This window comes from Symphalangus syndactylus, chromosome 5 (assembly GCF_028878055.3).
Source record: "Symphalangus syndactylus isolate Jambi chromosome 5, NHGRI_mSymSyn1-v2.1_pri, whole genome shotgun sequence".
Taxonomy (NCBI): Eukaryota; Metazoa; Chordata; class Mammalia; order Primates; family Hylobatidae; genus Symphalangus; species Symphalangus syndactylus.
Genome location: NC_072427.2, coordinates 116,825,329 through 116,851,595, shown reverse-complemented (window position 1 = coordinate 116,851,595; position 26,267 = coordinate 116,825,329). Strand labels below are relative to the sequence as shown.

The 26,267-nt window shown below is 36.9% G+C and overlaps 1 protein-coding gene across 7 annotated transcripts in view; it reads right to left on the bottom strand.

Moving 5' to 3' along the window:
- Positions 1-26,267, bottom strand: part of NEDD4 (NEDD4 E3 ubiquitin protein ligase) — a 167,963-nt gene that overhangs the window by 44,117 nt on the left and 97,579 nt on the right. For 5 of the 7 annotated variants that reach the window (XM_055279239.2, XM_063639393.1, XM_055279240.2 and 2 more), the window contains 2 exons: positions 3,660-3,710; positions 2,155-2,216 (listed from right to left, as the gene is read on the bottom strand). The exons of 1 other annotated variant lie outside the window; for it this stretch is intronic. In XM_055279239.2, the coding sequence (XP_055135214.2) occupies positions 2,155-2,216; positions 3,660-3,710 (113 nt within the window). The remainder of the gene's footprint in view (positions 1-2,154; positions 2,217-3,659; positions 3,711-26,267) is intronic. One more of the 7 variants, XM_055279237.2, reaches the window with a different exon arrangement.

The window sequence follows — 26,267 nt, the reverse complement described above, 5'->3', positions numbered from 1 at the left end:
TCTCCCTCTGTCGCCCAGGCTGGAGCGCAGTGGCTCAATCACGGTTCACTGCAGCCTTGACCTCACAGGCTCAGGTGATCTTCACACCTTAGCCTCGTAAATAACTGGGACTACAGGCACACGCCACCATGCCCGGTTAATTTTTGTATTTTTTTTGTAGAGATGGGGTTTTGCCATGTTGCCCAGGCTGGTCTGGAATTCCTGGGCTCAAGCAATCCACCCACCTCAGCCTCCCAAAGTGCTGTGATTACAATGCTTTCATAAGGTTCTAATTTAAGGCTTAATTCTATTGTCCTCATCAATTCTAGCATCCTATGATTTACTTAAGAAATCTTTGCTTATCTCAGCTCTCTATATAGATTTTTTGGGGATGATTTTTTTTACAGATATCAGATATGTAGCAATTATCCTTTGTCTTTCTAGAAAAGAGTCCTAATCCTTTTATTCTGTCTTCAGGAGATTACCTACCCCCACTCCCAAGCCTCCCCTAATCTTTTTAGCTCTTCTCTGTATAGTTCTCATGGATTTGGCAAATTTAGTGTATCCTTTCATGAGTAGTCAGTGAAATCCCCGATGCTTATTTCCAAGGCTGCTAATGTGGCTTGTGTCTCCGTACTGAAGGAGATGTGAACATTCTGACTTGTGGCTATAAAGATGGATACAGAAAATGTGCTCAGATAATGTTTTGTTGAAAAGTTTCTCTACAATTGTATGTTTCATGTCTTCTCAATTGGAAAAGAAGCCTCAAGGTTTTGACTTAATGGGGCTCAAACAAATTTAGGAATGTAGTACATTTTCTATCTGAATAAAGTTCTTTCTACACTTGCAATAATATTCATTGCAGACAGAAGAAGCAAATTGTATTTTTTAAAGATAAAGACGCTAGAAAGCATGTGACAAATTGAAAAGCAGGCTGCTAGGACAATCAAATAAGAAAAAACAATTTAGTTATTCTTGATATGCAGATGTCACAATCAGTCTAAAATTAAAAGACGAAAAGAGATTTACATTCCAGACATCTACAGAAATTAAATGTGACTTCCTTTACAGACAGTAAATATTAAGTCAGTGAGCACTCCTTTTCATTTTGTTTTAATATTTATATTACAAACAATAATTTAAAAAATCATTTTTAAGTGAAAAATTTTACTAAGTTCCAATAGTACATTTTCAAATGCATTTTATAGTTTAAGAAACAAGACAAATACTGTTGCTTTCACAGATGTCCTTTCTATGCTTTAGTTTGAACTTTCTGACAGTAAATCCACACACGTTTTCACTAGATTTTACTTGTCAATGAGGTACAGAAGATCAAAAGGAGTTTTAGTTACAGCTTAAGTTTAAATTTTTTTGATAAACAACAAGTAACTTTGGGAAAATGGAATTATAAGCATGCTATGTGGGTTTTAAATTCCAGTCTTACGTTATTTTCTCTAAATATTTGAGTCTTCTGAAATACTTTTTAAAGTATGCAAAATATAGTTAGGTTTTTCTGAAATTGGCTTTGTGCATGTCGAGTTGGATAACGGTTTTAGATGAATTCATGTTTGTGATTTTTTTTTTTTTTTTTTTTTTGAGACAGAGTCTCGCTCTGTCGCCCGGGCTGGAGTGCAGTGGCGCAATCTCGGCTCACTGCAAGCTCCGCCTCCCGGGTTCACGCCATTCTCCTGCCTCAGCCTCCGAGTAGCTGGGACTACAGGCGCCCGCCACCGCGCCCGGCTAATTTTTTGTATTTTTTAGTAGAGACGGGGTTTCACCGTGGTCTCGATCTCCTGACCTCGTGATCCACCCGCCTCGGCCTCCCAAAGTGCTGGGATTACAAGCGTGAGCCACCGCGCCCGGCCAATGTTTGTGATTTTTTAAAGCATAGCATGACAATATGACATAAATAGCCTTCTAGTTTGATAAGTACTAAGAGGACGAATCTTTCCCAAAGGGCTGTGATCACTTTCTGTATTTTCAGAATGTTTTGCAATGTGCATATAGTACTTTTAATCAGAAATAGCAATGAAGCTTTTAAAATAATAATAATAATAATAATATTTACAAGTAGCTTATTTACAGAGGTTTAAACCCTGAATTTCTAATGAGGCTACTATAAGGTGTAATGAAGAGATAAAAAATTTAATATGCTATTATTTTATATTTACTGACCTTCTTGGGTGAAGAACAAAATCCTTAAATGTATATGGTCTCTCCAATCTTGGATTTTCTGTCTAGAATAAAATAGTGGGTTTTCAAAATATATCTGTAACACCAAAAGCATGTACTTTTCAAGAATACTCATGAACTATCACCTAAGGCATAATTTAAGTTGGAAGTGAGAAAAAAAAGTAGCTTTAGTTTATCAAATGCTAACTTGACAGTGCTTTCACTTTCCTGCCCAAGAGGAATTGCAGCCAACATGACAACTCAAACAAAAACTAGCTGAGCAGGTGGGTTGTGGAGCCAAAGGGAGGGCAGAAGAGAATAGGCAGAAAAACAGTATAGAGTGGTTAGTATGTTGACATCCCGAAAGAATATGGACTATGCACATGTCTGCAGGCTGGCTTGGTTAGAGCATGGAGATAATCCTAGGAGATCAAAAAAGTCCACAGCCTGGAAAGTAAGACTGGATTAAATATATTACTGAAAGCTTATGGTCCTGCACCCTGTTTAAAAAAAAAAAAAAAAAAGATTATGCTCTGGAAAGACTGTGGAGAGCTAAGTAATATAACTCATTAGACTGAAAAAGAAGTATTTTTTCTCTTTCTTTAAAATTCAGCAGCTGTTGGTTTTTATTATCATTCTCTGATGTTTTGCATTGTTAACTACCCAGTCTGCCTTGAAACTCTTTGCTTAAATTCTCATGACATTATTTTACTTGGTTCTTTTCCTGTTTCCCCTTGTCTGTTTTCTCTTTCTTTTCTGATCCACTCACGTTGACTGAGGGTCAATGGCTGGCCCTCCGTTCTTATCTCTTTTATCAGGAAAGCCCATTATTCTCAGAGATTCTGCTGTTATCTGGACAGTGATAACACTCAATCCTTCCAGTCCCTTTTCCCTACATAGCTGATTTTTATCTCTCTGTCAGCAGTCCACTTTAAACTTTCATTTTCTTTGTTTCCTATCAAAACTCTGTCCAAAAATAAATTTTTTGCATTTCAAAACAAAATGGCTTTTCTTCCTCACTTTTCTACATGAGATGCCACTCTTATCTTCCAAGTTCAACTTGTATTATCTTTACTTCTTATTTTAAGCCTCCATGTCAGACATGTGATTCAATAATGTTCTATTTTGCAATGTTTCCTGAATCTGTTTTTCTCCTTGCTATATTCTTAGTCCTGATTCTCAGCGTTTTATGTTTCAATTGTCGTAAACTATCTTAGTTTTCTTCTGTGAGCTTAGGCACTCCCCATTCTAGTTATTCAGCAGAATATTTTCAAACTAATCTTTTTTACACAGTGTTTTCACAATGCTAGCAAACATCAAAAATTCTCTATTTCTCACTGGGGTTCATGTATGGAAATCTTAAAGAGAAAATGCAAACGGAAAATTGAAATGGGTTTTTAGAAAACAGTATGTAAATCAATTATTTACATTAACTATATTATATATGTAAGTATTTATTAAATTAAAAAAATAAGCACAAAAGGAAAATCATGGACACCTATACCAACCGGTAATGGATAAAGTGGAACATCCACTTGACCTAGGAAATCATCTCTTGTCTATAAGAGAAAGAAGAAAAAATATAATTAGTAATATGCTCAATTCCTTTAGAAGAGTTTTATGAGATAGTGCCACCATTCACAGAAAATGTAGAATTTTTTTATTCAGTTCTATGCAGCACCAATGGAAAATAAAGAGTAGTGTGGTACAACTTCTCGTAATGGCAGAGTAGCACATATTAGATTAATCCTTCTGCAGACAACAATTATATTCTGTGACAAAATACTAAAAGAGCTATTTGAAAGTACAACAGAATGACCCAAAACAAGCAGAAACTGGAGTGACGTCAATCCTTCAAAGAAGGAACTACACTAGGTAAGATTCAGTATTTATATGGCTTTTCCTCTAGTAGTGTTCCACAGTCCACATAATGCAGACAGCCTAGAACTCAAGCTGAAAACCGCACTATTACTGGCTTGAGGAGTCAGAAGGCCTAGTTTGGTGTTGACAGCATATCTAGAAAAAGAGGAGAAAAATCCCAGAAAAAAAAGAAGCCACCAGAGTTCTTCCAAATCTATATATAAACTCTTACCTAAACCCCTAGTTTTACCCTGCACTGAACAAGTGAAAGTCAACAGCTGGAAGACTAACAGGGCTCAGCACTGATTTCAGCTGATGTTCACCAAAAGGGAAGTAGAATTTAGAGTTCAGCTATGTTAACTTGCTAGAACAAAAATCAACACTGGGCATGGAGGCTCACACCTGTAATCCCAGCACTTTGGGAGGCCGAGCTGGGTGGATCACCTGAGGTCAGGAGTTAGAGACCAGCCTGACCAACATGGTGAAACCTCATCTCTACGAAAAATAGAAAAATTAGCCAGGTGTGGTGGCACATGCCTGTAATCCCAGCTACTTGGGAGGCTGAGGCAGGAGTGTGGCTGAAACCCAGGAGGCAGCAGTTGCAGTGAGCCAGGACCATGCCACTGCACTCCAGCTTAGGTGACAGAGTGAGACTCCGTCTCAAAAAGAAAAAAAAAAAGAAAATCAACACTCCTCAGGGAAATATAATAAAATTCACTGTCTCTATTAGTTACTATATTCATTGTCTAGCCCACAACAAAAAAAAAATTACTAGACATGCAAAGAAATAAAAAAAAACCCAGTATCAAGAGAAAAAGTAATTAACAGAAACCAGCCACAAGATGACGCAGATCATGGAATAAGCAGACAGGGAAAATAAAGCAGCTATTATAAAGATGTTCAAAGGACTTAAAAGAAAAATAAGGTCATAATGAATGAAAAGATGGGGAACCTCAGCAGTGAAGGGGAAACTAACAATGAATCAAATGCACTTATTTTATTTTTTTTATTTTATTTTATTTTATTTTATTTTATTTTATTTATTTTATTTTATTTTATTTTATTTTATTTTATTTTATTTTTGAGACAGAGTCTTGCTCTGTCACCCCAGCTGGAGTGCAGTGGTGCAATCACAGCTAACTGCAACCTCTACCTCCTGGGTTCAAGTGATTCTCTTGTCTTAGCCACCCAGGTAGCTGGGATTACAGGCATGCACCATGCACCACCATGCCTGGCTGATTTTTGTATTTTTAGTAGAGACAGGGTTTCACCATGTTGACCAGTCTGGTCTCAAACTCCTGACCTCAGGTGATCCGCCTGCCTCAGCCTCCCAAAGTGCTGGGATTACAGGTGTTAGCCACCACGCCCGGCCAGATGTACATTTTAGAACTGAAAAATATAATACATGAAATAAAAAAATTCAGTAGATGGGTTTAAAAGACGATCCATAAAAGGGGATGGGTAATAGGGCAGAAAAATATTTGGGGAAGAAAACAGCCAAAATACTCACACATTTAGAAAAACACAAGCTGAGACAGTCAATAAAGTCAGTGAACTGAAGCAGGATAAATATAAAGAAAACATGGGTAGGCACATCATTATTAAATGCTGAAAACAAAAGATAAACAGAAAATCTTGAAAACAGCCTAATAAAAATAATATATTACACACAGGAGAATAAGAATACAAATAATGGTTGACTTCTCATCAAAAACAATGGAAGCCAGAAGACAACTGAATGATCTCTATAAGTGCTGAAATGGAAAATGTACCAAGAATTCTGTATCTAGCAAAAACTATCCATCAAAAAGGGAAGGAAAATAAAGGTACTTTTGGATAAAGTTGAGATAATTTGTCATCAGCAGACAAATCGTTGGCACTACAGAATACGATACAGGAAGTTCTTCAGGCTGAGGATAAGTGGCACCAGATAGAAATTCAGATCTAAAGAGAGTAATAAAGAGCACCAGAAAATGGTAAATATGTGGGTAAAGTTTTTTTTTTTTTAAAGAACAAATTGTTGTATACAAAAAAAAAATTGTATCGCTATACTATGGGTTTAAAATATATGTAGATGTAATAAAAATGACAACATTGTGCACAAGATAGGTGGAATAATCAAATCTATATTGTTGCAAGACTTATATTTTATATAAAGTGGTATGATTGATATGTTAATCATTAATTGACTGCAGAGCTAAAAAGCACAGAGAAGAGTTAAAATGGAATATTGCAAATATCTGACTAACCCAAAATAAGGCAGGAAAAGAGAAACAAAGAAACAGATGAGATGAACAGAAATAAACTGCACATTCTGAGAGCTAAATCCAGCCATATAAATTATGACAAACTAGTCCAATTAAAGACAGAGATTGTCAAGCTGAATAAAAATGCAAAACCTAACCATATGTTGCCTATAAAAGACATCTATCATTATTATTTAAAAATATTTTATTAAATATTTTTCTTTTTTTTCACTTTTTTTCTTTTCTTTTTTCTTTTTCTTTTTTCTTTTTTTTAAAGAGATGGGGTCTTGCCATCTTATGCAGGATGGTCTCAAACTCCTGGGCTCAAGCGAGTCTCTGGCCTTGGTGTTTCAAAGTGCTGGGATTACAGGTGAGAGCCACTGTGCCCAGCCAACTTCTCATTCTAAAAGAATTTCAGATTTAAAAAAATTGCAAAAATACTGCGAGAGAATCCTCATATACTTTTCACCCAGATTCACCAAATGTTAACATCTTGAATAACCATATTATAATGATCAAAACCAGAAATATTATTAACTACTCTACAGACTTGACTCAAAATTCACCAACTGTCTGCCTAATTTTAGTCCAGGGTCCAATTCAGATTAACATATTGCATTTAGTAGTCCTGTCTCCTTAATTTCTTTTAATCTGGAAAGTACCTTAGTCTTTCTTTGTCTTTCATAATCTTGACATTTTTGAGCAGTACTGACTAGTTATAGAACATCTTTCTAATATTTCTTCATGGTTGCATTTAGATTATGCATTTTTTGCAAGAATACCATAAAGGTGATGCTTGTGCCCTTCTCAGTGCATCATATCAGCAGGCACATGATACTGATTTGTTGCATTACTAATGGTATTAACTTCAATCATTTGGTTAAGGTGCTGTCTTCCATGTTTCTCAATATTTTCCCCTTTGTAATTAACAGTATCTTATGGGAAAAGCCTTTGAGGTTACGTAAATAGCCCATTTCTCATCAAACTTTTTCTCACAAACTTTAGCATCCATCGATGATTCTTGCCTGCAACAATTATTACTGTGGTGCTTGCCAAATGTTGACTTTCTATTTCTACCATTTCCATTATTCTTTTTATATTAATTATTATTCTACTTAAGAATTTTCCCCTTCCTCCCATTTATACATTCTAATTTATATCATCATAGACTTATTTATATTTATTTTATATTATCTTATAAGATATAATCCATTATTGTTACTTATTTTTTTACTCAAATTGTCCCAGATATGGTCATTGAGAGTCACTTCAGGTTAGTTTTTGTGCATTTCTGATGGCTTCTCAATTTTTTTGTATACTTCCTTACTTTTTGGCACCACAAAAATGTTTCAGGTTTAGCATATACTCTTCTTATCCCTGCTCTACAATCAGCCACTTCTCCAGAGAACCCTGATAAATTTTACTGGAGAATCATATTTAGATATAAAGATCCGGGTTCAAGGTGCTTATTACTTTTAGGCTCAAGAGATGAACTTTAAATTCAAATACACAGATAAATGAAAATAAAGGTATGGAAAAAATAATCAGGTATACAGTAAGTATAAGTGGCTATAATAATATCAGACAAATCAGATTTCATGATGACGAGTATTGCCACAAATAAAAAGAAACATTTCATAATAATAAAGAGATCAGTTCATAAAATATTACTGTAAGTCAATAATGTGAATCAATAATAAACAGAAAACTATCCAATTAAAATGGGCATAAGACTTGAACAGATATTTCAAACAAGAAGATAAATAAATGGTAAATATTATATGAAAATATGCTTATCACTATTAATCATCAGGGAAATGCAAATTAAAATCACAACGCAGTACCACTTCAAACCCCCTGGAATAGCTAAAATAAAAAAAGTCTGACAAAAACAAATATTGGTCAGGATGTGGAGCAATCAAAACTCTCTTATAAAGTTAAACATATACCAGTATATGACCAAGAAATTCTGCTCCTTGTATTTTCTTAAGAGAATAAAAACAAATATCCTCTAAAATACTTCTTCAAGAATGTTCATAGAATTTCATTCATAATAGCCTAAACTGGAAATAACTCAAATGTCCTTTGAAAAATGAAACTGTGGGATATGCAATTAATAGAATTACTCAGCAATGAAATAAAATGAACGGATATACAAAATAACATACATAAATCTCAAAGAAAAGTGTTTTTTTTTTTTTTTTTTTTTGAGACGGAGTTTCACTCTTGTCGCCCAGGCTGGAGTGCAGTGGTGCAATCTTGGCTCACTGCAACCTCCGCCTCCCTGGTTCAAGCGATTCTTCTGCCTCAGCCTCCCAAGTAGCTGAGATTTCAGGCATGTGCCACCACAACCAGCTAATTTTTTTGCATTATTAGTAAAGACAGGTTTTACCATGTTGGCCAGGTTAGTCTCGAACTCCTGACCCCAGGTGATCCACCCGCCTTGGCCTCCCAAAGTGCTGGGATTATAGGCGTGAGCCACAGCGCCTGGCTAGAAAAGTTTAATTATAAAAAGAAGATACAAAACAGTACATGCTGTCCGATTTAATTTACATGAACTGTAAAAGAAAGAAAAAAGGGAGACTGGAAGAATAGATGACAGCAGAGAGAGAAGTGAGAGAATGAGTGAAAGTCCTAATACCAAACAGTAAGGACCTCTCCAACTCCTTTGTTTCACTTGGCTTCTAGAATACTGGCAGACAAATATATACTTCCCAGGAAAGAAAATTCCTCTCTGGAACAACTAAGCAACCCAATGAGACAGACTTATAGATATTAAATCCAGGAAGTCTTCCAGTAAAATGACTAATCCTCTCTGCTCACCCCAAAGTGAAGTCCACTAGTCAGTAGATGCCCATGAACAAAACCCTTCCAATAAATATTGGAATCTTATATATTATGGACAGTTAAGGACTACTAAATATTTGGGGGAAAGTTTATAACATGAAACACACAGACCTAAATGAAAGACGGGAGTCTGATGAATAAGAATCAAGTCAAATTGCAAGAAAAATACCTCAGAAAAACCGTAATATTCCCAGAGATAAGAGGAAATGAGCCGTCTGTCAAACAAGATAGGAGGCTGCAAAAAAGAAGCAATTAGAGGACAAGAAATATCTCTTAGAAATAAAAAGTATAACTCAAATAAAAACTTCAAGATAGAGTTAGAAGATAGAGTTAAAAAAATTCTCAGAAAGCAGAACTAAAAGACAATAGACCATAGGATTCTTGAAATAAGGAAATTACAGGAGAAAATTCAAAAGTCAACATTGAAATAATAGGCACTCCAGAAATAAAAGAGGAAAGGGAGGACATTATCAAAAAAGCATTTTAAGTAACTTTGCTTGAACTCAAGGAAGAGAATATTAAAAATAAAAGGGCTGGCTGGGCACGGTGGCTCACGCCTGTAATCAATCCCAGCGCTTTGGGAGGCTGAGGCGGGCAGATCATGAGGTCAGGAGTTCGAGACCAACCTGACCAACATGGTGAAACCCCATCTCTACTAAAAATACAAAAATTAGCAGGGCGTGATGGTACACGCCTGTAACCCCAGTTACTCAGGAGGCTGAGGCAGGAGAACTGCTTGAACCCAGGAGGTGGAGGTTGCAGTGAGCCGAGATCGCACCATTGCACTCTAGTCTGGGTGACACAGCGAGACCTTGTCTCCAAAAATAAAAAATAAAAAAAAAAAAATAAAATAAAAAGGCCCACTGAATATTAGGCAAAGTGCATGAAAGAGGTAAAAGACTTGCTGCAAGGCACATCACTGTGACATTTCAGAGCACCAGAGATAAAGAAATTCTAAAAGCTTGGAGAGTAACAAAGTAGATAATACACAAACCTGAAAGATAAGAGAGTACTTCCTGCAAAATAATGAGAGAAAGATATTTCTTATGTAGAATCTACATTCAGAAAAACTATCTTTTTCAATTATGATGGTAGAATAAAGATATTTTCAGATACTGGTATTTTCAGGGAGGTAGTGGAGGATATACTTCACCAAAATGAGGGAGTGTGCCGTGATATGGAAGATGCAGGGGATTCAAGATAGGAGAGCATAGAGGAATCTCAGAAGGACAGGGAAAGGAAGTCTTAGAGTAACAGTTATGTAACAGCTAGAGAGCAAACAGTGCACACCGGAGCAGGAAGCTACAAGAGAGATGTTTCCTAGAAGAGTAGGGATAATCATATCTACTAGTAGGGTTTGGTGAGAATTAAATAAGAGAATACAAAGTGCCTTGCATAATACCCAGCACACAGTAAGTATTCAATACATGTTAGGTAATATATATTTAAAATACTGGCGTATATAATGAAACCCCTGCTCCCCTTTCCCTGGACCAGTTTGTGGACATTTCAAACAGGTATATCCAAGAAAAGGAGTATGGTTGGAGACTAAGGCCTAACAAATTAGCTTAGCTTAACGCCATGTTCCTATTCTAGAACATGAGTTGATGATACTTTTTGAAATGGGTAAGTTAGCTTTTAATGATGTTTTCAAGGCTATATTGTAGTAAGTTTTTCTTTTCTTTTCTTTCTTTTTTTTGAGACGGAGTTTTACTCTTTTTACCCAGGCTGGAGTGCAATGGAGCAATCTCGGCTCACTGCAACCTCCACCTCCTGGGTTCCAGTGATTCTCCTGCCTCAGCCTCCTGAGTAGCTGGGATTACAGGCACACACCACCATTCCCGCCTAATTTTGTATTTTTAGTAGAGACACGGTTTCACCATGTTGGCCAGGCTGGTCTTGAACTACTGACCTCCAGTAATCCACCCACCTCGGCCTCCCAAAGCGCTGGGATTACAGGCGTGAGCCACTGTGCCCAGCCAGTATGTTTCTTTATTCCTGTTTTTATCACAAGTAGATGTTATACTTCATAAGTCTGATCTTTAAGAAGCTCTAAGTGAATAAGTAAAATATAACAAAAAATAGTAAAATCTCAACCAGGATGACTGAGGAATATTTTCGGTAATTGAATTGTCTAGTTAACTTAGGTTTAGGCTTAACCAGATTTAAAAAAAAATCAAAACTTTTTTTTTTGTTCAGTCTTATTAAATAGCCTTGTCCTGAGTAAACAGAATACGCTGAACATCTGTATGTTTGATGATCTGTGACCCTGCAGTGCTTAAAAAACAGCTGTGATCAACTGTCACCAGAGTAATACAGGCATAGAACAGGGTTTCTCAGCTTGGGCACTACTGACAATTCAAGCCAGATAATTTTTTTTTGTTGTGGGGGCTGTCTTGTGCATTGAAGGATATTTACCAGCATTCCTGGCCTCTACCCACTGTGTGTCAGTAGTGCCCGCCCTCCAGTTATAACAACCAAAAACAGTTTCTGGCTTTGCCAAATATCCCCTGGGTGGCAAGATCATTCCTCATTAAGAACCACTGCTACAGAAGGTATAAGACCAAATGTTCCAACAAATGTGCAGAAGTCTCTTCCTAATTTTGGTTTTTAAAAGTAACAGCTTTTAGGTAGGAAGTGGAACAAGATAACCAAATAGAAGCCTCCACTGATCATCCACCCTGCAGAAACACAAAATTTAAAAATCACACAAAAAGCACCTTCCTAAGAACCAATCACAGTATCTAGTTTTAACTTCACATCACTGAAAGAGGCACTGAAGAGGGTAGGAAAGACAGTCTTCAATTGCTGACACCCACCCCCTCTATCCCCTGGCAGTGGCTCTATGGCATGGAGGATCTGTGCACTTAGGGTTGGGAGAGCTCAGTGACAGTGGGACTTTACATTGGAACTCAGTGCTGCATTGTCACAGTGGAAAGCAACACCAGGCAGAACTCAGCCATGGTCCATGAAGGTGGCATTTAGATCAGCCATAGCCGGCGGAGAACTGTCCATCCTAGTGGTTGGAGCTTGAATTCTGGCAAGCCTCACCACTGTGGGCTAAAGCACTCTGGGGTTCTAAATAAACTTGAAAGGCAGTTTAGGCCACAAGGACTGCAATTCCTAGTTAAGTCCTAGTGCTGTGCTGGGCTTGGATTGGAGCCAGTGGACTTGGGGGACAAGTGATCTAGTGAGACACCAATTGGAGTGGCCAAGGGAGTGTGTGTGCCACCCCTACACCAACCCCAGGCAGTGCAGCATGCAGCTCTGAAAGAAACTCCTTCCTTTTGCTTGAGAAGAGTAAGGAGGACTTTGTCTTACAACCTGGATACCAGCTCAGCCATAGTAGGCTAGGACACTTGCTGACTAAAGAGCCTTAGGTCCTGAATAATCAGCAGCAGTAACCAGACAGTATACATCGTGGGCCTTAGGTGAGACTCTGAGACATACAGGTTTCAGGTGAAATCCAGCACATTCTCCGCTGTGTTGGCTATAAAGAGAGACTCCTTCTGTGTGAGAAGTGTAGAGGGAAGAGTAAAGAGGACTTTGTATTACAGTTTAGGTACCAGCTTGGCCACAGTGGGGTAGAGCACCAAGCAGGCTCTTGGGGTCCTTGATGCCAAGGCGTGGTTCTTGGATGGCATTTCTGGACCTTCCCTGGGACACAGGGGAGCCCACTTCCCAGTAGAGTGAATTCCAGGCCTGGCAGCATTCACCACCAACTGACTGAAGATCCCTGGGGCCTTGAGTGAACACTGGCGGTAGTCTGGCAGTACTCCCCATAGCCCTGTGGCAGGAGTGGCCATGGGGAGACTCTGCCTGTGGAAAGAGAAGGAAAGAGTGGGAAGGACTTTGTCTTATGGTTTGTGTGTCCACTCAGCTGCAGCAGAATAGAGTACAAGGTAGATTCCTAAGCTTTCTGACTCCAGGCCCTGACTTCTAGACGGCATCTCTGAATGCACTCTGGGCCCAGGGTAACTTGCTGCCCTGAAGACAGGGTCACAAGCCTGGCTGACTTTACCTGCTGACTGTAGAGCCCTAGGGCCTTGGAGCAAACAGAGGTGGCAGCCAGCGAGTGGTTACAGCAGGCCTTGGGTGAGACTCAGTGCTCTGCTGGCTTTAGGTTTGACCCAGTGCATTCGCAGTGGTGGTGGCCACAGGGATGCTTGTGTCATTCCTCCCCTAGTTCCAGGCAGCTCAACACACACACACACACACACACACACACACACACACACACACACACACACAGAGAGAGAGAGAGAGAGAGACTCTATTTGTGAGAGAGAGAGACACTCTATTTGTTTGGGAGAAAGTAAGGGAGAAGAACAAGAGTCTCTGCCTGGTAATCCAAAGAATTCTTCCAGATGTTATCCAAGACCACCAAGGTGGTATTTCTTCCTTTTTTTTTTTTTTTTGAGACAGAGTCTTACCCTGTTGCCCAGGCTGGAGTACAGTGGCATGATCTTGGCTCACTGCAATCTCTACTTCCCAGGTTCAAGCAATTCTCCTGCCTCAGCCTCCCAAGTAGCTGGGATTACAGGCACCTGCCACCACGTCTGGCTAATGTTTGTATTTTTAGCAGAGATTGGGTTTCACCATATTGGCCAGGCTGGTCTTGAACTCCTGACCTCAAGTGATCCACCCACCTTGGCCTCCCAAAGTGCTGGGATTACAGGCATGAGCCACCATGCCTGGTCCCAAGGTGGTACTTCTATAGGTGCAAGAGCCACAGCATTACTGGGCTTGGAATGTCCCCTAACACACATATGGCTGCAGCAACCAAAATTCAGATCACAACACCCAGGTCCCTTTGAATACCTGGAAAGCCTCCCCAAGAAGGATGGGTAAAAATAAGCACAGACTGTGAAGACTATAATAAATACCTAACTTTTCAATGTCCAGACATTGGCAAACATCCACAAGCATCAAGACCATCCAGGAAAATATGACCTCACAGAATGTGCTAAATAAAGCACCAGGGACCTATCCCAGAAACAAAGATATATGTGACCTTTCAGACAGGGAATTCAAAAGAGCTGTTTTGAGGAAACTCAATGAAATTCAAGATACACAGAAAAAGAATTCAGAATCCTGTCTGATAAATTTAACAAAAGAGATTGAAACAATTAAAAAGAATCAAGCAGAAATTCTGGAGCTGAAAAAAGCAACTGACATATTGAGTAATGCATCAGAGTCTGTTAATATCAGAATTTATCAAGCAGAAGAAAGAATAGTGAATTTTAAGACAGGCTATTTGAAAATACACAGTAAGAGGAGACAAAATAAAAAGAACAAAAAACAATGAAGCACACCTACAAGATCTAGAAAATAGCCTCAAATGGGCAAATTGAAGAGGTATTGTCCTTAAAGAAGTAGACACAGAGATTGAAGGAGAAAGTTCACTCAAAGGGGTAATAACAGAGAACTGTCCAAACCTAGAGAAAGAGATCCATATTCAAGTACAAGAAGGTTATAGAACACCAAGCAGATATGACCTAAATAAGACTCCTCAAGATATTTATTAACAAAACTCCCACAGGTCAGGGGTAAAGAACGGATCCTAAAAGCAGCAAAAGAAACAAATAACACACAATGGAGTTCCAATACATCAGGCAGCAGACTTTTCACTGGAAACCTTATTACCTTGGAGATAATGGCATGACATTTTAGAAGTGCTGAAGGAAAAAAAGTTTTACCCTACAATAATATATCTGGCGAAAATGTCCTTCAAACATGAAGGAGAAATAAAGACTTTCACAGACAAACAAAAGCTGAGGGATTTCATCAATACCAGACCTGTCCTACAAGAAATGCTAAAGGGAGTTCTTCAATCTGAAAGAAAAGGATACTAATGAGCAACAGGAAATCATCTGAAGGTACAAATTTCACTGGTAACAGTAAGAACACAGAAAAGCACAGAATATGATAATACTGTAATTGTGGTGTGTTAACTATTCATATGTTAAGTAGAAAGACTAAAAGATAAACTGATCAAAAATAGTAACTATGACAACTTTTTAAGACATAGTACAAGAAGATATAAATAGAAATAACAAAAAAAAAATAAAAAGCAAGGGGACAAAGAGTTTTTATTAGTTTTCTCTTGGCTTGTTACTTTGTTTATGCAATCAGTGTTAAGTTGTCATCAGTTTAAAATAATAACTTATAAAATATTTGCAAGCCTCTTGGTAACCTTAAATAAAAAGACATAGAAAGGATACACAAAAAATTAAAAGAAAGAAATTAAAACATACCACCAGATAAAATCACCTTCACTAAAAGGAAGACAGGAAGGAAGAAAAGAAGGAAGAAAAAACTATAAAACAACCAGAAAACAAATAACAAAATGGCAGGAGTAAGTCTTTACTGAACAATAATAACCCTGAATATAAACAGACTAAACTCTCCAATCAAAAGACATACAGTGGCTGAATAGATTTAAAAAAAAAAAATATCAAGACCCAACAATCTGTTGCCTACAAGAAACACATTTCACCTATAAAGACATAAAGACTAAAAACAAAGGGATGGAAAAAGATACTTCATTAAAATGGAAATCAAAAAAGGACATGAGTAGCTGTATCAGATAAAATAGACTTCAAGATAAAAACTATAAAAAAAGACAAAGAAGGTCATTATATAATAACAAATGGGTCAATTCAATAACAGGATATAACAACTGTAAGTCTAGGCCAGGCGCGGTGGCTCACGCTTGTAATCCCAGCACTTTGGGAGGCCGAGGTGGGCGGATCACGAGGTCAGGAGATCGAGACCACGGTGAAACCCCGTCTCTACTAAAAAATACAAAAAATTAGCCAGGCGCGGTGGCAGGCGCCTGTAGTCCCAGCTACTCGGAGGCTGAGGCAGGAGAATGGCGTGAACCCGGCAGGCGGAGCTTGCAGTGAGCCGAGATTGCGCCACTGCACTCCAGCCCGGGCGACAGAGCGAGACTCTGTCTCAAAAAAAAAAAAAAAAAAAAAAAAACAAACAAACAATTGTAAGTCTATATGCACCCAACACTGGAGCACTCAGATATAAAAAGAAAATATTATTAGCGATAAAGAGAGAGACAGACCCCAATACAATAACAGCTTGAGAATTCAACATCACACTTTCAGCAGTGGACAGATATCTGGACAGAAAATCAACAAAGAAACATCAGACTTAATCTGCACTACAGACCAAATGGATCTAATAAATATCTAGAGAACACTTCATTCAGCTGTTTCAGATTACACATTATTCTCAGTGCATGGATCCTTCTCAAGGACAGACCATTCATTAGGCCACAAAATAAACCTTAAAACATTTTAAAAAATTGAAATGGGCCAGGCGTGGTTGCTCATGCCTGTAATCTCAGCACTTTGGGAGGCCAAGGCGGGTGGATCACGAGGTCAGAGATCAAGACCATCCTGGCTAACATGGTGAAACCCCGTCTCTACTAAAAATACAAAAATTAGCAGAGCGTGCTGGTCTGTAGTCCCAACTACTTGGGAGGCTGAGGCAGGAGAACTGCTTGAACCCATGAGGCAGAGGTTGCAGTGTGCCAAGGTCGCGCCACTGCACTCCAGCCTGGGCAACAGAGCAAGACTCCGTCTCAAAAAAAAAAAAATTGAAATAATATCAAGTATCTTCTCTGACCACAAAGGAATAAAATTAGAAATAAATAACAAAAGGAATTTTGGAAATGATACAAAAACATGGAAATTAAATAGTATGTTGCTGAATGAATGACCAGTGGGTTAATGAAGAAATTAAGAAGGATATTGAAAATTTTCTTGAAACAAATAATGGAAACATAACATACCAAAACCTCTGGGATACAGCAAAAGCAGTACTCAGGGGAAAGTTTATAGCTAACAGTGCCTACATCAAAAAAGAAAAAAAAAAACTTCAAATAAACAGCTTAAAAAGTGCATCTTAAAGAACTAGAAAGCAAGAGCAAACCAAACCCAAAATTAGTAGAATGAAAGAGATAATAATGATTAGAGCAAAAATAAACGAAATTGAAATGAAGAAAACGACACAAAAGACCAACAAAAAAAGTTGGTTTTTAAAAAAAGATAAAATTAACAAACCTTTAGCAGACTAAGAAAAAAAGAGAGAAAACCCAAATAAATCAGAAATGAAAATGGAGACATTACAACTGATACCACAGAAATCAAAGGATCATTAGAGATTATGACCAAGTATATGCAATAAATTGGAAAATCTAGAAGTGGATAAATTCCTAGACACATACAACCTATTAAGATTGAGCCATGAAGAAATCCAAAACAGGAACAGACCAATAACAAGTAGTGAGATTGAAGCTGTAATAAAATGTCTATCAGCAAGGAAAAGCCCAGCATCCAATGGCTTCACTGATAAATTTTACCAAATATTTAAAGAACTAATACCAATCCTACTCAAACAATTCTGAAAAACAGAGGAGGAGGGAATACTTCCAAATTCATTATATGAAACCAGTATTACTCTGAGACCAAAATCAAACAGACACATCCAAAAAAGAAAACTACAGGGCCAAATCTCTGATAAGCATTGATACAAAATACTAGTAAACCGAATTCAACAACCTATTAAAAAGATCATTCATCATGACCAACGGGGATTCATTACAGGGATGCAAGGATGGTTCAAGATATGCAAATTAATCAATGTGATACATCACATCAACAGAATGAAGTATTGATTATAAACAGAATGATCATTTCAATTGATGCTGAAAAAGTATTTGATAAATTTCAACATCATTTCATGATAAAACCCTACAAAAAATGGTATCAAAGAAATATAGCTCAACATAACAAAAGCCATACATGACAGACCCATAGCGAATATCATAGTGAATAGGGAAAAACTAAAAGCCTTTCCTCTAACATCTGGAACATGACAGGAATGCCACTTTCACCACTGTTATTCAATGTAGTAAGGGAAGTCCTAGCTAGAGCAATCAGGCAAGAAAAAGAAATAAGGGGCATCCAAACTGGACAGGAAGAAGTCATATTATCCTTGTTTGTAGATGATATGATCTTATATTTGGGAAAACCTAAAGACTGCACCAAAAAACTATTAGAACTGATACATTCAGTAAAGTTGCATGATATATAATTAACATGCAAATATCAGTAGCACTTCTAAATGCCAACAGTAAACAATTTTTAAAAGAAATCAAGAAGGCAATCCTATTTACAGTAACTACAAATAAATTACCTAGGAATTAACCAAAGATGTGAACTATCTCTATCAAACACTGATGAAAGAAATCAAAGAGGACACAAAAAATGGAAAGGTATGTTCATGGATCAGAAGAATCAGTATTGTTAAAATACCCATACTACCCAAAGCAATCTACAGATTTGATGCAATCCCTATCAAAATAACAATGACATTCTTCACAGAAATAGAAAACAGAATCCTGAAATTTATGTGGAACCACAAAATACCCAGAATAGCCAGAGGCATCCTAAGCAAAAAGAACAAAACTGGAGAAATCACATTACCTGACATCAAATTATATTACAAAGCTATTGTTACCAAAACGGCATGGTACTGGCATAAAAACAGACACACAGACCAATGGAACAGAATAGAGAACCCAGAAACAAATCCATACATCTACACTGAATTCATATTGGGTAAAGGTGCCGAGAACATATACTGAGGAAAGGACAGTTTCTTTAATAACTGGTGCTGGGAAAACTGGATATCCACATGCAAAAGAAACAAACTAGACTCCCATTTCTCACCTTATACAAAAATCAAATAAAAATGGATTAAAGACTTAAATCTAAGACCTTGAACTATGAAAGTAATAAAAGAAAACTTTGAAGAAACTCTGCAGACATTGGAGTCAGCAAAGATTTCTTCAGTAATACTCCATAAGCACAGGCAACCAAATCAAAATGGACAAATGGGATCACATCAAGGTAAAAAGCTTTTGCACAGCCCACAATAAACAATCAACAAAGTGAGGAGACAGCCCATAGATTGGAAGAAAATAGAACGACCACAGAATCCAGCAATCTCACTACTAGGTATATGCCCAAAAGAAAGGAAATCAGTGTATTGAAGGGATATGTGCACTTCAGTGCTGAAGAGATATTTCAGCACTGTTCACAATAGCCAAGATTTGGAAGCAACCAAAGTGTCCATCAACAGATGTATAAAGAAAATATGACACATATACACAATGGAGTACTATTCAGCCATAAAAGGAATGAGATCCGGTCATTTGCAACAACATGGATGAAATTGAAGGTCATTATGTTAAGTGAAATAAGCCAGGCACAGAAAGACAAACTTCACATGTTCTCACTTATTTGTGGGAGCTAAAAATTAAAACAATTGAACTGAAATAGACAGTAGAATGATGGTTACCAGAGGCTAACAAGGGTAGTGGGGTAGGGGGAAGTAGAGATAAGTAATGGCTACACAAAAAAGAATAAATAAGATCTAGTATTTGATAGCACAATAGGGTAACTTTGGTCAAAAATAATTTAATTTAGTTTTTTTTTTTTTTTTTGGAGACAGAGTCTTGCTCTGTCACCCAGGCTGGAGTGCAGTGGTTTGATCTTGGCTCACCGCAACCTCCACCTTCCAGGTTCAAGCAATTCTTGTGCCTCAGCCTCTTGAGTAGCTAGAATTACAGGCATGTGCCACCATGCCCAGCTAACTTCTTGTATTTTTTAGTAGAGATGGGGTTTCACCGTGTTGCCCAGGCTGGTATCAAACTCCTGAGCTCAGGCAATCTGCCCACATTGGCCTCCCAAAGTGCTAGGATTACAGGCATGAGCCACCACACCCAGACTAATTGTATATTTAAAAATAACTAAAAGAGCATAATTCTACTGATTGTAACAGAAACGATAAATGCTTGAGGGGATGGATACCCCATTTACTCTGATGCAATTATTATGCATTGTATGCCTGTTTCAAAATATCTCATGTACCTTGTAAATATATATACCTACTATGTACCCACAAAAATTAAAAATAAAAAAGCTTTATTAAGATATAATTCACATACCATACAATTAACCCACTTGGAGTGGACAATTAAATGTTTTTTAGTATTTTCACAGAGTTGTTCAACCATTAGACAATCAATTTTAGAACATTTTCATCACCCAAAAAGAAAACCCTTACCAATCAGCATTCACTCCCCATTTCCCTACCCCTCCTTCAGTCCTAGGCAACCACCAACCACTTTCTGTCTTTATGGATTTGCCTATTCTGGATATTTCATATAAGCGGAATTATATACTACGTGGTCCTTTATGATTGACTTATTTTGCTTAGCATGTTTCCAAGATTCATCCACATCGTAGCATTCCTTTTTTATTGTTAAGTATTGCATTATATGGATATACCACATTTTATTTATCCATTTTTCAGTTGATTGATATTTGGGTTGTTTCAACTGTTTGGCTATTATAAATAATACCACTGTGAACGTTTGAGTAAAAGCTTTTGTATGAACATATGTTTTCATTTCTCTTGGGTATATACTCAGGAATAGAATTTGCTAAAAATCTGCCAGACTGTTTTCCAAAGTTGCTGCATCATTTTACATTTCTATCAGCACTGTAAGAAGATTTCAGTTCCTCCCCTGTCTTACCAACAATGACCTGTCTTTATGACAATACCCTTCTTAGTGGGTGTGAAGTATTATGTCATCCTGGCTTTTTGCACTTCCCTGACAGCCAATGAGGTTGAGCATCTTTTCATGTGCTTATTGTGCTTATTTCCTAAAATCTCTTATAATCTTCCCTACAGCTTTCATCTCCATTGGAGAGGCAGTGCCTGGTCACTCAGGGACAGAAAGAAAACTCATCCCATCCCATCTCCCTAAAAAAATCACCTGTTTTTATTGCTCTATATTCGTTGTTCATTGGTTGTGTTTGGGAACAAAAGAACAAAAATCCCACATGGTGAGAATTTTCTTGTCTCAAGTACCTACATTTTAAATATTTCTTGCAACGGTGTTTTATTTAAAGCCAATGATCTGAAATGAGTTTCTTCACTTCTACATAAAATCAAATGATCCCAAATAGCTGTATTTCCAGTATTTGAAAAATAAAAAATTTTCCAAACTAAAAGTCAATATGCATGGTCTCGGAAGGAGATGGAGAATCTGAAACTGGGAACTATCCTGGAAAGTCTGGGACATATGGTTGCTATAAATACAGGACAATTAGAGGTTCTTTTTCCATTTACAAAGGAAAAGTAATAGTTTTAAATGCATTCCTATGAAGACAAGTCAGTCTGTGATGTTCATTAATATTTCCCTAGCCAACCAATTGTTCCAAATTCTGAATATCAAGCATTTCTTTGCAAGAGTTATTTCCTATATTTGAACTGCATGCAGCCTACTTCATAAAACAAATTTGCATTTGGTACAATATAAGTAATTTAAGAATGCCTGAAAGTCTGAAAAAGAATTTAGAACACCAGGTGATTTTAAACAGGACCATCTGCAATGGGCACAGTTTAGTCAGCAAATAATACCTTTTCTAATACTATAACAACATGAATTTCAGTTTCTTAAAACAATTTTTAGAACAAGAAAAAAATCCAAATTGCTGTTTTTGTAAAAACTTTAATTAAAGATGCTCTAATTTTAGGAGGACAAGTGTTGTTAACTTTAATAAGAATGAATAGTAGCTAAATGTTATGCTTTAAGAGAATCCAATGTAATAAAAAAATCAGAATTTAAAAAACAGTTAAGTGTCACAACTTTGAAGAATCCTTTGCTTTAAAAAGACTTTCTATTAAATATGAATTATAGGCTGGGCACGGTGGCTCATGCCTGTAATCCTAACACTCTGGGAGGCCGAGGCAGGTGGATCACCTGAGGTCAGGATTTCAAGACCAGCCTGGTCAAAACAGCAAAACCCCGTCTCTACTAAAAATACAAAAATTAGCCAGGCGTGGTGGCAGGCACCTAGAATCCCAGCTACTCGTGAGGCAGAGGCAGGAGAATCACTTGAACCTGGAGGGGCAGAGGCTGCAGTGAGCTGAGATTGCACCACTTCACTCCAGCCTAGGCAAAAGAGCAAAACTCCAACTCAAAAAATAAATAAATAAATAAGTAAATATGAATTATAAATAATTTTCCAGGGCAAATCGACTGTAAAAACCAAAGGATTATAGAAAGAATAATTTCTTCATAGCCAGAGGCCAACAAGATAGCCAAGGTTTTCTGCTGTAATATCAAACTTTTTGTTTCAATCATGCTTTTTAAAGAGTAAAAAAAAATTTTATACCTGAATATTAGATATAGTATAATTTATGTTTTTTCAGTTTTCAGACTTAGCTATCAGCACTTTTCTTTCAAGAACATGTTTTAAAAAGTAATTTAAAAATATAAGTAACACATATACCAAGTACAAAATCAAAAAGAAAACGAAAGAGTTTCTACCCTCCAGCTATCCATTTCTACCCTCTGTCCTTGCAAAAGGTGATAGCTGTTTTATTTTTGTGCCTATCCCCCCTTTAGAGTTTTCTCTGACGTAGTGTTATGCAGCTTGCTTTCCCCCTTCAACATTATCTCTCATACTTTGTTCACATATCAATATATAGAGAGACGCTTTACCATTTTGGTGGTTGTATGGTATGCCATTATATGGTACACCAAAATTTACTTAACTAGTTCCCCACTGACAGACAATTAGATTGTCAATCTAAATTCAGACTGACAATCTAAATGGTTTCAAATCTTTTGCTATGCAAACAATGCCTCAACTAAGCTGGTATTTATTAATTTGCATATATACCTAAAATAATTTTTATTTTGTGTAACAATAAAGACTACAGTAAACTAACCTGAAATAGAAACACATCTTAGTGATTAATCAGATGCTACAGAAGGAAATACTCTTCTGAGTGAGCCAAGAAGCCCAGATCAGTTTAAATACCTTTCTTCAAAGATAACATCAAGATCAAAGATTCACGATCAAGAGGCTTACGTTTGTATTAATATCTTAATCTTTGCTAATAACAACTGTTTTCACAGAGCTGTATTAAAATCCTCTATGCGCAAATGTCATGATTCCTCTGTATAGATCACATAATTCTAAAAACAAGAACTGGGGCACGCAGTGAAAAAAGAAATTGAATGAATTTACAGCCATAAAAATGTTCAAGCCGTTATTAATCATATTATTTAAATTAAACTAAGAGATCAAGAAATACTTCAGAGATCACAAAAGACCAGAACACAATTAAAAACTGTGAAGCTGAAACACTAAAAGTGAAATTATTTAAGAACCTCTTTGTTTAAAGTGGAGTTTAAATTTCCATTCTATTTATAACACATTAAATTTTTTTTTATTTGAACGTATGAAAAGTGGGTATTTGGACACAGATGATATTCACACGAGTCTCTCAGAAAAATAAGCAGAACTTATATGAATAGACCATTTATAGTATTTTAAAAATAAGAAACCATATTTTTCTGCTTGCTGAATAAAAACTATTATTTTAAATGAACATCCTTCCTCTCAAAATCCATACTATATGGATTCATACTACATACTAGATATAGATAGAAAAAAGGCTCATAAAAATCACTGTAAATTTAACTTAACTGTTTTCTAAGGTAAACCAATCTTATTAAACAAAATTGCATTTGTATAGCTGCTTCTTTCCTGCTTCCTTATTGACTGTGCTTTATACTATAATGGGCTTCTTTAAAACATTTTCCTAGAAGTTCAAAATTTACTGAGTCAATCTTTTTAGCATGTCAATGAGGAAATGGAGTTAGATAAACAATTTAATCTGTGCTGTAAAATCACAGTGCTTTGGAAAATGCATATCTTTGCATAAAGCAAGCATTCCATGTCTTCAGTTTGTGATGTGCTCGGCCTCTAGCCTTCCTGGTACATCTGACTATAAGACATAAACTGTATAGTCAGCTCTCTGTATCTGTGGATTCAATCAATCCGGGATCAAAAATATTTGAAAAGAAAAAATAACACAACAATAAAAAAATACAAATTAAAAAACAATGCAGCACAAGTATTTACATAGTGTTTACATTGTATTAGGTATTATAAGTAATCTAAAGATGACAAAATGTATGGGAGCATGTGTGTAGGTTACATGCAAATTTTATACCACTTTATTTAAGGAACTTCAGTATCTGCTCATTTTGGTGTCTGTGGGGTCCTGGAACCAGTGTCCCTGCAAATACCAAGAGACACCTGTACTTGGTTCTTTGATAGTAGCTTCACACTACTTGAAATTCTACGGCCCTTAGAAACCCTCACATCTTTAAAGGGACTTTTACCTCATAGATGGGGGTGAGGTGGAAGTCAGGAGAAACCACTTTCTAAATCAGTTTCGGTTTGAGTTATTGTCCTTTGAATTTCAGTTTCTTTGGAGTTCTTACTTTCTAATTATCACAGACTTGTGAAAACAGATGATTTACCTTGTCAAGTTTATCTTTACACGCTCTGAAGTTTCATTCATGATTTATTGTGAGGATTTAAAAATACAAACCACTTTTTAATATGCTACAGGAAAGAAGGATCTGAAGCAGACAAGACATAACAGGAATCAGAGGTTGTGTCTGTATCAAATATAAATAGGATTTTATAATTATTTCCAAAGTTAAAATTTAATATATACAACACTTTTAGGAGCAATTTATATTGTATGCTCCTAAACTAGATGACTACTAAAGATAAGAAAAAGGTTTTGCATTTGTTTCAACTTCCTTTGCACCTCTAAAAAAGGGAGGGGCTCATCCCATTGTTTCAAATTTATATTTCTGAACAAAGGAAAATAACAAGAGAACTAAGTGTATAAAGTTATAATTTAGCCAGGAAATACCCACAGCTAGGTAACTGCTAAAATGGATAAAGCTCTTCCTTTCCAAAAGTATTCACTCTCGACTGAAAATAGAGATTCACACTTCTGAGCGCTAATTATGATATTAATTTTTTTCTTTTTAGAAACATCTGCCAAGCTACTAGGGAAAGGAAAAGATAACTTTCAAAGAGATGGACGCTAACATTCTCTGGAGAATTATCTCTGGAGTTTAAATGAGAAATGAAATCAGCAGACGGCTGCTACTGTTGCAAAATATAGAGTGCCTTCAATTCTAAGAAACCAAGGAGCTGAGCTGTGTAAAATCTTGGATGTTCAATTTAAAAACAAGTAAGTGTGAGAAGGTGAACTTTAAAACAGATAAACAGGAAACTACTTTAAAATGGATAAAAGGAAGCTGTGGTAGCTGAGGAAAGCTGGAGGCTCTGTGCCCAACCTAATCTAGAGTTTCAAGATTCAGGCTGAATTTCAGTGTGTTAAAATCACCTGATAGGCTTTTAAAAGACAGATTGCTGGGCTCTACCCCCAGAATTTCTGATTCTGCTGATCTGGGATGATGTGTGAGAATTTGCAGTTCTCGGGTGATACTAATGCATCTGGCCAGCAATACACCTTGAGAAACACGTCTCTATTCAATGTTTGGAGAAACCAGGAGGAGTGAGCAATGATTGTTAACAGCTGAAGATAAATGAGCAGGCCATCTAACGCTGGTCATATAATTGGGATACATTTGGTTAAACCAAGCTCAAAAGTTTATTTCCTACAGAACTTCAGGAACTTAGATTTACTAATGTGCATTGTGGTATTCCAAGATACAGCATGTGACATTATACAAACTTATCTGTCAATGGGGTAGGTTTTATATGAGGCATCTTACACACTGGTGAGGACAACATTTCAAAAATACTGGTCCAGAGGAAAAACTAAATTCCTTGGCATGGGATTCTAGTTTGTTTTTTCCAATCTACCTTTCAGCCTTCTATTAACAAAAGCCCCCCAATAGCTGCAATGATCTTATATTTTGCCCTCTCAAGCTCACTCGGCACACCCTCTTGCTGGAAAGTTTCTTTTTCGTCTCTGCCTGTGTAAATCCTTAACTACTTATAAGACCCAGCTCAATGTCATTTTATTTATTTTTGTCCGTATTTATTTTGAGACAGAGTCTCACTGTGTTGCCCGGGCTGGAGTGCAATTGCACGATTTTGGCTCACTGCAACCTCCACCTCCTGGGTTCATGCAATTCTCCTGCCTCAGCCTCCCCAAGCACCTGGGATTAGAGGCGTGCACCACTATGCCTAGCTAATTTTTGTATTTTTTTGTAGAGAC